The 16,010-nt window shown below is 38.6% G+C and overlaps 1 protein-coding gene across 8 annotated transcripts in view; it reads right to left on the reverse strand.

Annotated features, from left to right (window-relative positions):
* Window positions 1-4,860: 4,860 nt before the first annotated feature.
* Window positions 4,861-16,010, reverse strand: part of RALGPS1 (Ral GEF with PH domain and SH3 binding motif 1) — a 155,317-nt gene continuing 144,167 nt past the window's right edge. For 6 of the 8 annotated variants that reach the window (XM_082327151.1, XM_082327147.1, XM_082327148.1 and 3 more), the window contains 8 exons: window positions 15,500-15,651; window positions 14,200-14,251; window positions 13,829-13,909; window positions 11,541-11,646; window positions 10,621-10,713; window positions 10,344-10,449; window positions 9,196-9,287; window positions 4,861-8,403 (listed from right to left, as the gene is read on the reverse strand). In XM_082327151.1, the coding sequence (XP_082183277.1) occupies window positions 8,374-8,403; window positions 9,196-9,287; window positions 10,344-10,449; window positions 10,621-10,713; window positions 11,541-11,646; window positions 13,829-13,909; window positions 14,200-14,251; window positions 15,500-15,651 (712 nt within the window). In that variant the 3' untranslated portion in view covers window positions 4,861-8,373. Of the gene's footprint in view, window positions 8,404-9,195; window positions 9,288-10,343; window positions 10,450-10,620; window positions 10,714-11,540; window positions 11,647-13,828; window positions 13,910-14,199; window positions 14,252-15,499; window positions 15,652-16,010 lie in introns of those variants that run through there. The other 2 variants (XM_082327152.1, XR_014229803.1) reach the window with 2 other exon arrangements.

Below are 16,010 nucleotides of genomic sequence, written 5' to 3' on the forward strand. Positions count from 1 at the left end.
TAATTATCCCATTAGATTCACAGTCTTTTGCACTCTGGAGATGGAGCATGCCCGTAAGAGATTGCATGAGCATGGAATCAGGCTTCATATTAAGACAAGAGCAGTGCCAAGGGCAGCCTCAGGTCAGGCTAGGCTAGGCTAGGCTAGGCTATGCTATGCTAGGCTAGGCTATGCTATGCTATGCTATGCTATGCTATACTGAGAACAGTCTCTCTGCTACCTGTAGGGCTTTTATTAACACTAGCAAGCTCCTGCCTCTAATCTTGGGGGAAGACAACTGCATTGTTCCCATGATACAAATTCAGAACTGTATGAATGTGCTCAACCTACTTTGTTAGAGGTGAGCAACCACTATCCTCTTCTATCTGGAGACTACTCCAGAAACTTAATTACTGAAAGAGGAATTTAACGGTACATTACATTACTGTCCTTGTCATCTCCTGTTAGTTCTTAAGAAATTAATGACAAATCTCAACGTGAACATCCTTGTTTGTATTGCTCTAGGACATAGCAACCTCTCTCTGGTCGTGGAGGGGTTCAGTACATAGTTCATTGTGTTCATGTCAAACAGGTTCACATCAAGAGTTTTGTATTATTACAAGAAACGGTAACCATTTTGCTACAACTAACTCCCAGTGTTTCCAGAGTTCTAGGATGTTCCTGTGTATTGAAAAATTACATTTCTTTTATTAAGACCGTGGTATCAATTAAAAAATCATATGTATAATAATTTATCTAGCTGGTTGTTTACTTTCTTATTCTGCAGAACTGAACAGACTTTTCTCCATGCATACACTATTTGTTTTCTGACCTTCCTTGTTTGATTTATATTCAGTTACATCATGCTTGCAAACCCAGAGCATGAATCACCTGAAGCAAGTTATCACTTGGAACACAATCTACTCTTCCTTAAAGCTGTAAAGCCGAGTACTGGCAGTAAGAGCATGGCTACAGACAAAGTCCAGAAATACAAAGCATACTTCCTCCAATTCATTACTATCTGCACCTTCTTATGCACAACTGTATTTTAGTTGACGCAAAATGGGTATTTTCATCCTTCCTAATATGCTTAGCTGACTTGCTCTCACATCTGAATTCTACTGAGACATGTAAACTTTGACTTCTTTCCTTTTTTCTTTACACTCCCCCTAAGGAAAGGTCTGGTATATTTTCAGAATTTGATAAACAAATGTTCATAGTAATATATCACAGTTATGGAAATACCACAACAACTATTAACGATTTCAGAAGAAAAATTAATGCAATTTACCAGTGCCATCACTTCCACATCTAGCACAGCCTGACATCTAAAGTAGGAACAAACTTATTAAACTTATTAAACTTATTATTATTTCATTCTGTTTTTTCTCTCCCTGGTTACAAAACAAGAGGCTTGGACATAATGAGCATTTAATGAACTCTTCGGTACTCATCTTTGGGTGTTGTATCACAAAAGCATGTTACCTTACAGTAAAATACTGTAATGCAGAAAGTATTCCTATTTCTCCCCTGCAATTTGCCTCTGTAACAATAATAATGGCAATCTGGAATATAGTGATTGTTGCTTTTCCTTCCTAATGTGCTCACTTTGTTTATTTTCTATCCTGTTGCCTAGGGGGAGGAGAGGAATTCCAATCAATTTTCCCATTTAAACTGACGCTATCAGTGAAAAGAACCATTTGGTAGATAGACACTTACTGATGTTCCTTTATAAAATATTTACAATGAAACACTGGACATGACCCTGGAGGAAAATTGTATAGATCCAAGTGATTTCCAAAACTACAAAGTAATAAAGTCTTGAAACAGTTCTCAGGGATAACAGGAAAAGGAGTCCATTTCAGGAAAGAGATATGTGCTTTCTTTTTCAGCTCTAAAAGTCGCCATTTTATATGAGCTTGTTTTGCTCTACCTTCACATTAGGTAACATTTAACATCTCTCAGGCAACTGCTCACGAAATTTTATTTCTGCAGAAATTAAAGCACCTTCTTTGCCAGAGATAATGTGGAGTTTATTTACCTTGAATGGGGAATCACAGAATCATAGAATGGTTTGGATTGGAAGGGTTCTTAAAAAGATGACCTTAAAAGGTCATCTAGTCCAACCCCCCTGCAATGAGCAGGGACATCTTCAACTAGATCAGGTTGCTCAGAGCCCTGTCTAACCTGACCTTGAGTGTTTGCAGGGATGGGGCATCTACCACCCCTCTGGGCGACCTGTGCCAGTGTTTCACCACCCTCATTGTAAAAAATGTCTTCCTTATACCTAGTCTGAATCTACCCTCTTTTAGTTCAAAACCATCACCCCTTATCTTGTCGCTGCAGGCCCTATTAAAAAGTCTGTCCCCATCTGTCTTATAAGCCCCCTTTAAGTACTGGAAGGCTGCAATAAGGTCTTCCCAGAGCCTTCTTTTCTCCAGGCTGAACAACCCCAACTCTCTCAGCCTTTCCTCATAGGAGAGGTGTTCCAGCCCTCTGACCATTTTTGTGGCCTCCTCTGGACCCGCTCCCACAGGTCCATGTCTTTCCTGTGCTGAGGAATCCAGAGCTGGATGCAGTATTCCAGGTGGGGTCTCACCAGAGTGGAGTAGAGGGGCAGAATCACCTCTCTTGACCTGCTGGCCACACTTCTTTTGATGCAGCCCAGGATACGGTTGGCTTTCTGGGCTGTGAGCGCACACTGCCAGCTCACGTCCAGCTTTTCATTCACCAGTACCCCCAAGTCCATCTCTACAGGGCTGCTCTCAATCCCTTCATCCTCCAGTCTGTATCGATACTGGGGGTTGCCCACACCCAGGTGCAGGACCTTGCACTTGGCCTTGTTGAACCTCAGGAGGTTCACATGGGCCCACTTCTCGAGCTTGTCCAGGTCCCTTTGAATGGTATCCTGTCCCTCAGGCATGTCAACCACACCACTCAGCTCGGTGTTGTCTGCAAATCTGCTGAGGGTGTGCTCGATCTCACTATCTATGGCATTGATGAAGATATTAAGCAGTACTGGTCCCAATATGGATGAGGGACACCACTTGTCACTGATCTCCATCTGGACATTAAGCTGCTGACCACTGCTCTCTGGATGCAACCATCCAGCCAATTCCTTATCCACTGAACAGTCCATCCATCAAATCCAGATCTCTCCAATTTAGAGAGAAGGATATTGCAGAGGACCGTGTCAAAGGCCTTACAGGAGTCCAGATAGATGACATCCGTAGCTCTTCCCTTGTCCATTGATGTAGTCACTCCATCATAGAAGGCCACTAGGTTGATAAGGCAAGACTTGCTCTTGGTGAAGCCATGCTGGCTGTCTCAAATCGCCTCCCTGTCCTCCATGTGCCTTCACATAACTTCTAGGAGGATCTGTTCCACAATCTTCCCAGGCAGTGGTGAGGCTGACAGATCGGTAGTTCTCAGGGTCTTCCTTTCTACCCTTTTTAAAAATGGGTGCAATGTTTCCCTTTTTCCAGTCTGTGGGGACTTCACCTGATTGCCATGACTTTTCAAATATCATGGAGAGTGGTGTGGCAACTACATCAGCCAATTCCCTCAGGACTCTGAGCTGCATCTCATTGCGTCCCATAGACTTATATATGTTCGGGTTCCTCGGGTGGTCTCGAACCTGATCTTCTCTTACAGTGGGAGGGACTTTGCTCCCCCAGTCCCTGCCTTGAGGTCCATCCACTTGAGAGGTGTGGGAAGAGAGGCTGCCAGTGAAGAGTGAGGCAAAGAAGTTGCTGAGTACCTCAGCCTTCTCCTTGTCTATTGTTGCCAGTTTGCCAGTCGTGTTCATCAGGGTGTACACTTTCTTTGACCTTCCTTTTCTGGCTGACATACCTATAGAAGCCCTTCTTGTTATTCTTTGTGTCCCTTGCCAAGTTCAGCTCCAGCTGCGCCTTGGCCTTCCTGACCCCATCCCTACACAACCGGGCAGCGTCCCTATACTCTTTCCAGGATACCTGTCCCTGTTTCCACTGCCTATGCATTTCCTTCTTGCCCTTCAGTTTGACCAGCAGGTCTTGACTCATCCATGCTGGTCTCTTGTCTTCCTTTCCTGATTTCTTACACATCTTTCTTCGAGAGAAATATGATACATGTAAGAAGTTATCAAAGAAGATGGACACTAGTCAACATTTTCATGTTGATCTTTTCCAAGAGAAAGTTCTACTGAACATCTGATCGCTAGGCTATCCATGTCAGCGTTTCAAGGATCTGACTGAACCTTGATTTCATGACTGAAATCAGAAAGGAAATTTCTGATTTTGATAGCAAGAAGATATTATTACACGTCTACATTGACATACTGTGTGATGCAGGGCAGATCATTTTATTAGTGGATGAAATATTTTTTCCTGTTGATTTCAGTGGGTATCCAAGTGTGTAAATAAACTTTAATCATAAGTGCAAAGAAATTTACCTTGCTATCCAAGTCAACATGCAAGTTTGGCAGTGATAAAATACATTTCTTAGGAAAACAATAGGATAGGTTTGTCTCTACTTCTTTGGACTTTACAAATCCCACTTGAAAGAACTGCAAATTTGGAGCGTTTTTCAATTTTCTGTTAGAAATTTGGATTCTGTTGCATTTATACTATTAACTGGCTACACACTATAAAGTCTGTTCAACTGTATTACCATTCATTCACAAATAAAACATGCTTGCTGCCTTTGAGCTAAAATGTTCCTTCTATACCTCTACTATTCTTTTTCAGAACATTTTATTGTTAACAGCGTACATACTCTGCACATTTTTAAACTTACAACCAAATGCAATTGCTGTTGAAGTAAACAAACTTTTTTTTTACATTAAAGTATTTAATTAGTGAAACAATCATCAATGTAACAAACTGAAAAATACAGCAACTTGATACAAGACTGAGGTAACAAAATACTTTGCCAAAAACCTAGATTCCAACGCCAGGGTTATTATGGGTGAGACAGTTCACAAGAATTATAGAAAGAATCCTTACACAAATGGCATGCAGTGGACTGCTGGAAAATACAGCCAAAAATAGTGCAACAGTTTTCACACAAACCAAACCAAAATGTTGAAATTGGTTTACATTATAATGTGACAAGTAAGTTGCAATTTGAAAACTACTTTCTCTGCCTCGTTTTAGTGCTATTTGGAAAAACATGCATTTTGGCACTGAATTACATCAAAATTGCACATTAATAAATTAATAATATTGCCACATACATCTTATATCTTCACAATTCTGAAAATAGTAATTGTGAGATGTTTATTTTACACAACCATCGCAGTTATTCTCTTTGATGGATGAAAACTTGTATGGTTTGTGATATTTTTGTGAAAATGCTTTATTAATCAGTACTGATATGCAATATGTTGCATTTCAACAGCAGGTTTCAATTCACATTAGAAGTACCAGATGACGGCAAATGGTACCAAATGACAGCGTAAAAACTCAAATCAGCAGCTACAAACTGTTTAATACTTAAAAACTCATTTAAAATTGGTTTAAGATATTTTAATAGTATTCTTACACTGCCATCACTCTGAATTTTTTAATATTGTGCAGCAATTTCACAATTGTGCTATACTGAAAAGATGTTTACCTGACTATTGTGTAAAACTATTATTTGCTATGTTCATCTTTCATCTATATAATGCCTTTTACATTCAAATGATAGATAGTAGTGTGCGGGAATTCAAGTTACTTTTGACATATTTCCAAATTCCAAGGTTTTGAGTAGGGTTTGAGTTTGAGGATTGAGCAGGATTGAAGGGTTTAATTTCTCCAGATTCATCTTCTGTCAGTGACAAATGACTGGGTATAAGAATCATTCATTAATATTGCCTTTCATTCATGCCACACTGTTTTGGGGCCCATCATGGTTTCTGGCAAAGATGCTTCCTTTCTAGTTGGGAATCTGTTTTACAAGCAAGTGAAAACGGACCCTTTTGTAACTTCTCCAACAGGCTCTATGGCTCATAATTTTGAATAAAAGTGTATTTTTGAAGGCTAGAACACGCTACCTCTTGTACATACAATAACACACATAACACTTAAGAGACCCTTAAATTCTAAAAGCTATTAAATTGTGAGTGTGTACAGGCTCATTGTATTGCTACTGTATCAGTCAGCAGTTATTGTTCTTTCCAAGGGAGGCTTGTTACACATAACTGAAAGTTGTTACAACATCCATTAGTTTATCTCAATTGCAATATGCTGGGAAAAATGTCATGAGTCCTCACTGGTATTCACTTTCACATCACATTGGAAATGAGTAGGTATTTACATGCTTCTAATGTATCTACATATCATGCCAATAAATGTTCCATTTTAATTTAGCTTATATTTAAGACAGATCAGGTTATTCCCTTTTAAGGGGAAAGGGCTACTAATAAAGTAACTTTAAAAAAAACTCTTGACTTGAACAGTTGTGGTTTGGTTAGGGTGTCATCATTTCGGTCACCGTTCTGCACATAGTTCAAACCCTATGAATGCTAATAACACACAATACACATGCTCATAGGTGGCACATTCATTAAAATGACAGTCCACGTAACACTTGCATCTTCATGAATAATCTCATTGATAACTAATCACAAAAGTCCACAGGTGCAGAATAATTCAGATTTTAACATATTCTAACAGTCTGAACTCACTTACTGGTGAAAGGATTTTACCACATTCAAAAGCTTCTACACTGTCTCTAGTGGCATTGGATGCTCTGCCCTTGCAGATACTGATGTTTTTCCTAGTTCAAAGTTGTCTTAATTTAGCAAAAAAGAAGAAAAAAAGGTATAAATAAATTTTGCATTACCACTCTTTTCACACAACTCCTGAGCTATCAAAGAAACTTTGTCAACTTTACATACATTTTCACATGTCCCAAGATCTAAATGCCATTGCCATCAGGATCTGTTTTTCTTGAAAAGCTGGTATATATTGAGCTTCATTCTCAGGATTGTAACATGAACACTTAAAATAACACAAAAGTTACAGTTGACCTACATTTAACAATACAGGTATTTTTTTGTTGTTGTTAGAGAAGTTTCAAAATCAAAATTTAGAAAATCATGCAAGTCCACAGAATAAATACTCCTAATGCCAGGGAGCTTGTTCTCATACAGGTTCTGTTCAATTAAACTGACTTCCATTTTTTTCATGGTTTGTAAGCTAGAGGTTTTCTTGCAAATTTCTCCTCTGTGCAATCTTAGGAAACTCAGAAGCGGTTTTCCAGTGATTGATTAAGTCTGAATACTGATGCCTTATGGCAAAAAAAATGCTGAACTTAGCATGGGAACAGAAAAAAACTCTGGCCACAGGAGTGCTAGGGCATAGCAGGATACAGCTATGTATCCTGTATGTAGAGAGAGTTCTCAGTTACGTTCTTTTTTTTTCAGTCTTGCCTAGCTTTCATTGCCATCATGATTTCATAATAGCAGTACCATGTGCCAGTTACTATATGTCATAAAGGTGGATCATGTACTGGAATTGAGTGGAGCTGAGTCATCCACAGAAAGACAGAGCAGAAACAATGATATGGAATCATTCTGAGGAGCCAGGGCCATGTGATACATAACACCTGATTACCTGCTTCCCTGTACCAAGGGATTTAAGACGAGCAACATTCAGACTGAAGGAAAAAAACAAACTTGTAAGCAACTATGCCACTAGTAAGAGAATGAAAGACAACCTTTAGCACAACATAAATTTCAACAGCCTTAAATCCATTGTCAAGGCATTCCTGAGTAACATAACTGAATGAAAAGAAAACTAACTGTCCTGTGCCAAAATACATTTTTCCCAAATAGTTCAAATGTGAACAGCAGAATTGTCCAGAGATTTGATACAAAATCTGAGGCAGCCACATTGCCAAGCAACTCAGTGCACTTAGATTATAAAAATGTTGTTCCACAATTTTCTATTCTAATTGACACTTTGCAGCAAGTTAACACTGTCAATCATTCTGTGCATTAGAAAGAACTGAAACCCAACATGGGCCAAATATTCTTCAGTCACACAAAGCAGCTTAACAATAAAAAGAACCGTTTAAAAAAGAATAGGCAGAAGATACGAGGCTCAGTTCGTGGTCAAACATCAGTTCATGGCAGTCTCTGACCACAAAAAGTTGAGGGCTCTAGATCCTGTAGGAGTCAGGATTAATCTTCTGTCCATCTAACTTGTCTGCTTTCACTCAGTGCATGAGCCTATGTCTGGTCCTAAGGACAACATTCACTTTCTGCTTTTAAAAGCTGTGTCAGAATCACTTTCAAGTTACATAGGAAAGTGCTGAAATATTTGTGGCTGGCTCATGTCAGGAAAACCATTCTCCCCTTCCTCCTTAGAGAACAATAGCCTGTTTCTTCAGTTTGGCACATGAAGTCGCACCAAGTAGGAGAGCAAATTATTCGAATGACATTAGATTAGCAGGTACCTGGAAGAGAAGGTAAATTTTTCAGCAGTATAATGCTCCTGAGCCTATTAGGGCACTGGGAAACCGCAAGGTTACAAAATAGAGTGGGCTGATCATTTATTATCCAATGTGAAAAGTGTAATCAGTCCCAAACAGGCCCAAAAGAGGGCTAACCTCATAACTGAAAGGAACATAAAGACTCAAATAATTTTTTCTACTCATGGACCAAATCCAGTCAAAGTATTCCAAGAAGTCACCAGTATGCATGGCAGGGGTATGTGTGTGTGCAAAGAAGATTCTCAAGCTGCATCCTGGTTTAGCTCCCATATGAATCAGCATCCTATTAATATAACCTTTGGAAATCCTTTTAAGAATGAACATTTTCCTCAAGAGAAGAATGAGGCTGCTATATAAAGGACAAACATAGCATTTTATAGGACACTGTCTTCAATGTCACTTATAGACCCAGTCACTGGAGTAAATGCTAGCCTGTTTGCTTTCTTTGTCCATGAGAAAGCCCCTTCTGAAGTAGAGATGGGGTTACCTCACTTGAAGCAGTGAGTGTACAGGTTATATGCTGTTAAGGTAACCAAACCTATAGCTAGACCTGCAAAAAACCTGATTTGGTGGGAATTCTGTAGTTTTAAATAATTTTCATTCCTCCTATTGAAAGACTGGATGAATGTACAAAATAAGGAATTGTGTCTGTCCTCACAGGACTGCGTGTGCACACAAACTGAAAAGAGGTATCTTTTCTAGTAAGGATTTTCTGGAAAATATGAAAGTGAGTAGAAATAGGTTTCACAACCTTACCTGAGGCTTGTTGCTTTTGCATGCATCATCCAAATGCTTATGCCATAATATTGCATGAAATCTTGAACCAGTCTGGAACTTGTAAACATTGCCTACAAAAATAAGAAAATCGAAGGCACTAAATTTGCAGACAGACATGTAGTTTCAAGGTATTCTAATTTCTTTGCAGAAGCCAAAGTCCTGAAGTAAACTGTTAAATTAATTTGCACCTCAAATCCTCAAACAGGATGTTGCTCACATAATAGAGACCACATGAGGCATGTTGTCCAACAATCCTTGGGTGAAGGGAGTATGAGAACATACGTGGCCCGCAAAGCTAAGAGGAGTGTAAAGGCAGAGATGCCAATTAAGACTGTTGTGGTTACTGCCAAACTTCTTATGAAGGTTTTTGGTACTTGTGAACTTAGTTTTCTTCAATGTCCTATTATGAGTTTCTTCTGTGCCTCGTTATTTTCTAAATTGTTTCTTGCAATCAATTACTTTGTGCATTTTACTCAACACCCAAGAGATGCACTTCACACACTAGATGCAAATCCATGTCCAGCACCAAAGTTGAAAACGTGGAAAGTAAAGGAAGCCTCAAAAATCTTTCTGTAACCACTCAAAATGCAAAATAACTCCAGGGGCTTTCTGATCTTTTGAGGTTTCTGAAGTTTAATCAAGGCAGAAGAGTTATGGCACTTCAAAATTAATTATGAAAAAGTAATTAATAATTACTTAAAAGGCTTTTTTTGGTAAATGGTTTGATGCTTGAAGAATTTTCATAATATGTTGATTGGCCTCAGAGCAAGTCAAGATTTGATATTGACCAATTTTAAGAAAGCTATTCGGAAACGTGGAGATCAGGGTATGCAGGCACATGGACATGCAGCAATCCCATACTGGTTGGGCAATTCCTGCAAAACTTACAGTAACTGTCAAGATACAGCAACACCTCTGTAGGCACCACAGAAGCACCACAGCATATTGTAGAAATATGTTTAATTTCATTTGTACCCTCCCTTGAAAATTTTAGATTGAAAATCTCCCTCTTCAGTCTTTCAAATGAGTGCCACTGCAAGTTCTGTAATCTACAAACTCATTAATAGAGATTAATCTACTTCCTGTCACAGAAATATAATGCAGACAACGTCCATCCTGCAATCTACCTTTGTCAGGGTTATTTAGCTGGAAAATATCAGGATGCTCAGGGTCGTCAGGCAGTGCCACCATCCAGCCCACAATGGAGACTTTTTTCCCAGGTGTAGATTTATACTGGAAGAGACATACAAATCAGTCACAGCTGAGACTGTACTAGGGATAAACTTTTGACTGTAAAAGTTGTGCAGACATATGGCTTAGCCTGGAACAGTAAGTACACTTCAAACACCCTTCCAGATCTGCCTATGAATACGTTATTGGTTTTAGAACAAATTTAAAGCTTACATGTTTTCTTTCAGTGCCTCTTAAAGATTTTGCTCCAAAGTAAAGAAGAGTTGATCCTGAAAGCATAACCCAGTATCTAGTCCATGAGGAGAGCTGAATCAGAAAGGAAAAAATATTAGCAAAAAAAATTCTGCATATCTGCAACATTTCAAAAATCTATTCATAAGTAAGTCCAAGTGCTACCAAAGCTGATTTCAGAAGCAAGGAATGGAGATTTAGATAAAGACTGTCTCCTGGTGTAAATCAGCCCAGCTACCTAAATTTGGATGGATGGCTGTGAACACAATCCATCTTACTTGGGTATCTCATAAAAATATCAGGACTGACTGCTTCACAGCAAAATAGCATGCTGCCTTCTACTGGACAGATCTTAGGCTTCTGCATTTGATCAATAAAATTTATTGAGATGACATCTCTGTAGTTCTTCAAATCTTTTAGCACTTAACAGTAGGGCTGCACATAAAAATATCAATGAACTCTACAGAAAACAAAAAATTACCAAATGCGTAGGACCAGAATAATGTGAAACCTGTGAATTTAGGTTAAGTATGAATTACTGTGACTTCAGTGCTATGGGTGGATGCCCTGCAGCGTTCCCATTTCACCACGGGAATTTTTGCCCTCACAGAAACGCATGCTGATTTATAGAGCTGCTTTACTCTTGCTCTGCTGTCACAACCTAGAAATATTACTTGCAAATGCAGGAAGAAGCAGAACTGCTGTAGATCAAATGACATACAAAGGTTACAACCTTGTTATAACCCAGTTAAAACTTCGAACAGAAAATGATTTTACAATTGATAATAACAAGGAACATTGTTTTGTGTGGTATCAAGCTGCAGGTTTAATCAAATCCTGGAAATTAAAACAGCCACTGCTGAATTAGAATCACAGGAAGAATTAGAATTAGAATCACTTACAGTAGGTTTCTTGCCTTCTTTGAGCAATGTTTTTCTTCTTAATGGCCCTTCCATGGTAATGACTCCTGTGGAACTACCTAATGTGCAGCTGCAGGCCCCTGTTGGGCTGGAGAGACAAAACATTGACATATGTATTTGAGCAGACAAATAAGGACAAGAAGTAAGCAATACAATTTAGCTCTAAATATATTTTTCCTGCACTGCCTTACATATAATCTGACACTTGACTCTATAATATGTATTTTCCAGACCTAGATATCAAATAGGAACCAGCATCTTTGAAAAACAGCAAATCAACAAAAGATTCTATTCTGGGGGCTTAGGCATGAAAAAAATAAACCAAAACATAATAAATATTGAGGGCCAAAGTCAAAGGGAAAACAGGCAAATTTATATTTTATTCTGGTAAATTACAGAAATTATCTGGATTTCTGGAAACTTATGGCTTAAAATTTTGGCAATAAGAGCTCCCACAAATGTAATTTTATCTTAAAATAAACTTCAGCTATCAAAAAAGAATGTAGGAAATTACCTTGGCTAATTGGGAAAAAATTTAGGAAAACTATTGTTATATACAATGCCAAATCATTTATTATACAGTGATTAAAATATTTTTTCCTTTCCCAGGACGAACATAGAGCTTCCCACATACAACTGTGAAAAAGTGCTACAACTGAAAGAACCCAAGTACAGGCTAAGTTAGAAATGTAAACAGCCACTAAGAACGTAACAACCAAAGATTGACTGGTAGGTGATGATCTGTTAGAATTATCTGCTTCTAACCTCTCTTCATTGCCATGTGATCACAGCCCTGATATTCTTATAAGGGCCAATGAAGTTTACCAGAGACAACTAAATCACGTCTAATAATGAACACCAGGAAAAGGACATGTGTATGATCTACCATTCAGTTGTGAAAGGAACACTATTCTGTCTATGAACAAGTATGATGGTGTCATATAAACACACATTGGTGAAAACGATATACACAGCAACACCACCTATGCAAGAACAGTACTTCAAACTGGCAGGTGCATCTTCTTCGATTAAATGGAATTGCCTTGTCTGTGCTTATGTGTGTTCTTGCCAATTCTAGTTTTCTGATAGAAGCAGTAGAAGATTCCAAAAAAGGAAGAATGAATGCAAGCATTAGAATTACTTGACGGTGGATAAACCTGAGAAATGTATTTTAGGGAATAATTCTTTGTTGATTTAATAGGCTTTTTCACATTTTTATCTTCTTATATTTTGTATTTCTAGCTTGTATACATTTCTGAAACAAATCTACCATGGACAAGTTAAGAGAGTATTTTCCAGAAGCAGGTATAATAGCTGAAATATTGTTCCAAAATTTATTCCTTTACTTATTCACAATGTATGCATTTTTATTCCTGTCTAACTTCTGACTTGTGCTGCTATCAGATCTCACTAGCTCAAGTAATATGGCTGTACTTACATTTACACATTATATCAACATTTCTACAACAGCTGAAGCAAATTAATTCATATAAAATAAAAACTGACTGGATTGAAACTCCAACTAAATCTCAGTATTTGCAGAATACTGTTTCAGGGCCCTATTTTCTTTACTGTCCATATATACTTCTTCACTTCCCACTACCACAGAATTTATGAAGTCCAGGTCACGTATGGATGCAATGAATGCTTTTTATCCCTCTAACTATATACAATTTTCCACATTACCTCTCTTTGGGCTGTAAATGGATTACCTGTTTCTGAAAAGTCCATGTCTTAGTGACTAGCAACACTGGGAGAGCCTGCTACATATGTCATTGCAGATGTTCCCTCTCTTACTCGGGGTCCAAGGTAACACCTCTTTACTGTACAAAACCAACACATCATACTATAGCTCTCTGACACAAACAGATGTTATGGATAGCTGTCCTGCAAATCAGGAAATAAATTGTGAGAAAGGGTCCAGAAGGTATCCTTCTAACATCATTATTTGTTGCAGAAGGCAAAGATGGCCTTCATGACAAACCTGCTTCTATAATGTCATAGACCCCAAAGTAACCACTAATTTTCTGCAATATGGAAGCCAGATATAATTAGTTAAATCAATAGCTAAACTGAATTTCATCTGAATGGGCCATACCCCTGCTTTAGCATTAACAGGAATTTTTACAAGCAGGAGGGGAAGACTTCCGTGAGTTGATATGGTCATACAAGGATATGTTTGGACACAAAATACATAATGCCAGGAAAGCATAGAGACCCAAAGGCAAGTTTAGCACCATCAACTGAGCAAGGCAGACCCTGAACTGTACCTGTATACACAGCTTCGACTCCTAGGAGAATTCCGGATCGGTACCCTCCAGTTAGGCCCCAGCGTGGCATATAAACGACCCCTGTTTGTAAATGCAAATATCTGGTGAGGGAAATTCTAGTCTGAGACTTCAATGGTTAGGGTTTGGTAAACACGACAGAGACAGTTCCCAATCTCTTCAGGTCCATGGGAAGAAAAAACACAATAACTGTACAGTGCTTTATTTCAAAAAGTTTGCCATTTTTTCCTAAATAATCAATAATTTGATAAAAATAACTATTGATTTAGGGCTTACCTATGTTAGGGATCATTCATGAATTTCTTAGCTAAGTCTGTAAAGTGCTCAGTGAGTGTACATGAAGACTAACTCACCTTTCAAGCCCTGACGGCAGCTCCTCACTAAATTCTGAGCTTTCACTGCTCTCTAGAAAAAGAGTAGTACAGAGAAGGAGTAAGAAAACCACCCAAGGGAAAATACAAAGCCAATATATGTGGACCACCAGAATAATCTTTATATAGTACCATGGAAATTGCTTACTCAAATCATGTTTCAAAGTTGAAGTCTTCAGAGCTCATGGTAAAATCGAAAATTGGAAGAGGCTTAAATGAGCCTTCCCATTTATACCTCACTGATGAACAAAGTCATTGTTACTGCTGTGTTTAAATACCAGACATCTACATGTTACTTTAATTTTCATTATGCTGCTTTTCCTTCAAAAGCTGAGCACTTCAAGAACACAAAATCCAGTTATTGTAACACAGTATTTCTACCACAACATATGTAAGTCAATTAAAGTTATTAGACATGCACAAAGCAAGCACGCCTGTAACAGAGCATATGCCAGCTGTATGCTGCTGCTAGGAGCCAGAACAAATCAATATGATGGTTTTCACAATGATAGTCCCTATTTCTCCTCCAAGCCCATGACCGATTTGTACCTCCTTCCCTGGCACAGCTATTTAGCTCACAGTTTTAATTTGCCCAGGACTGATCTTCTAATGCTTAGTATAACACAGTGAGCTGTGCCTGTATTTTCAGAAGTTCAAAGATCATCTCAGTGTCAAACTCTTTTTGGTCAAGTTACCAGCTATCCTTCACACAGTCTACTTCCTATTTTAGAAATAGTCTGCGTCACTTAAAAGGTGGCTTTCTCCTGCTTAGAATACAGATTCTTGATCACTTTGCTTTTATTATAATAATTTTATTAATTATAATGCCATAATGTAATTGTCATCATCCTCTTTCACAAGTTCATTTTGTGTTTCTTTTGAGGTCTCAGAGAGCACAGCTAAACTATTCTCCCATCTTCTAAAATATATCGTTAAAATTAAAGTTTTCTTTGTGAAAGAGTAGCTTTCAAAATAGATATCCACTTTTCAGTAGCACTTTTTTTTTTCCTGGTGAAAGCTGACAAACGCTCTGTGTCACATACAAAGCATATACAGAGAGAATCTTCCTTCATGCCACCTTTACCAAAACCATCAGTAGGTAACTGAGGAAAGCTGAGATGAAGTTGACTAGGTAGCTGAGTAGCAGTTCTGATCTACTTTCTTCCATGGAAGGGACCAATCTTTGCACAGGAGCTGATGATCTTCCTAATTCCCTATTTTCCTAGTTTCCAGAGCACTGGGACAGAAAAGCGGGAATGTCAGTTGCCCACACAGACTCTACCTATGGAAAGGCCATTCGTGAAAAGCGAGTTCAGCGCGTGGCTGCGGGCTGGGCTGTGCGACTCCAGGACGCTGTCATCCAGGAGGTGGCGCGGCTTCTCCGTCGGGAAGGTGGCGCTTTTGCTCTCCACTACACTGAACTGACACATCATGCTGGAAAATTGGAAAGAGAAAAATGCAAAACCCCTCTTACGTCATCTAATTGCAATCCTTGGCTCCTGATATTTCCACTCAGACTTTGCCTTATCAATAGGTTATTAAGTAGCAGGCAATTAAACAGTACTGCTCACACTTTCCCTCTACCGTACATATGCTCCTTGACTACCAAAACAAGTTTCAGATTTTAGTGGTCTTTGTAACTAACAATTATTAAATTTCTGCAGATGGGAAGTTTTTTTTTTTCTCCATACAAAACCTGAACATCCTGGGTGGAGGCAAAGGTAGAAAACCAGAAAAAGAAGACCCCAGCTAAGCTACTGCTTAGTGGTCCTTCACTAAGCTGAAGTAACACA

This window comes from Platalea leucorodia, assembly GCF_965183815.1.
Source record: "Platalea leucorodia genome assembly, chromosome: 15".
NCBI lineage: Eukaryota > Metazoa > Chordata > Aves > Pelecaniformes > Threskiornithidae > Platalea > Platalea leucorodia.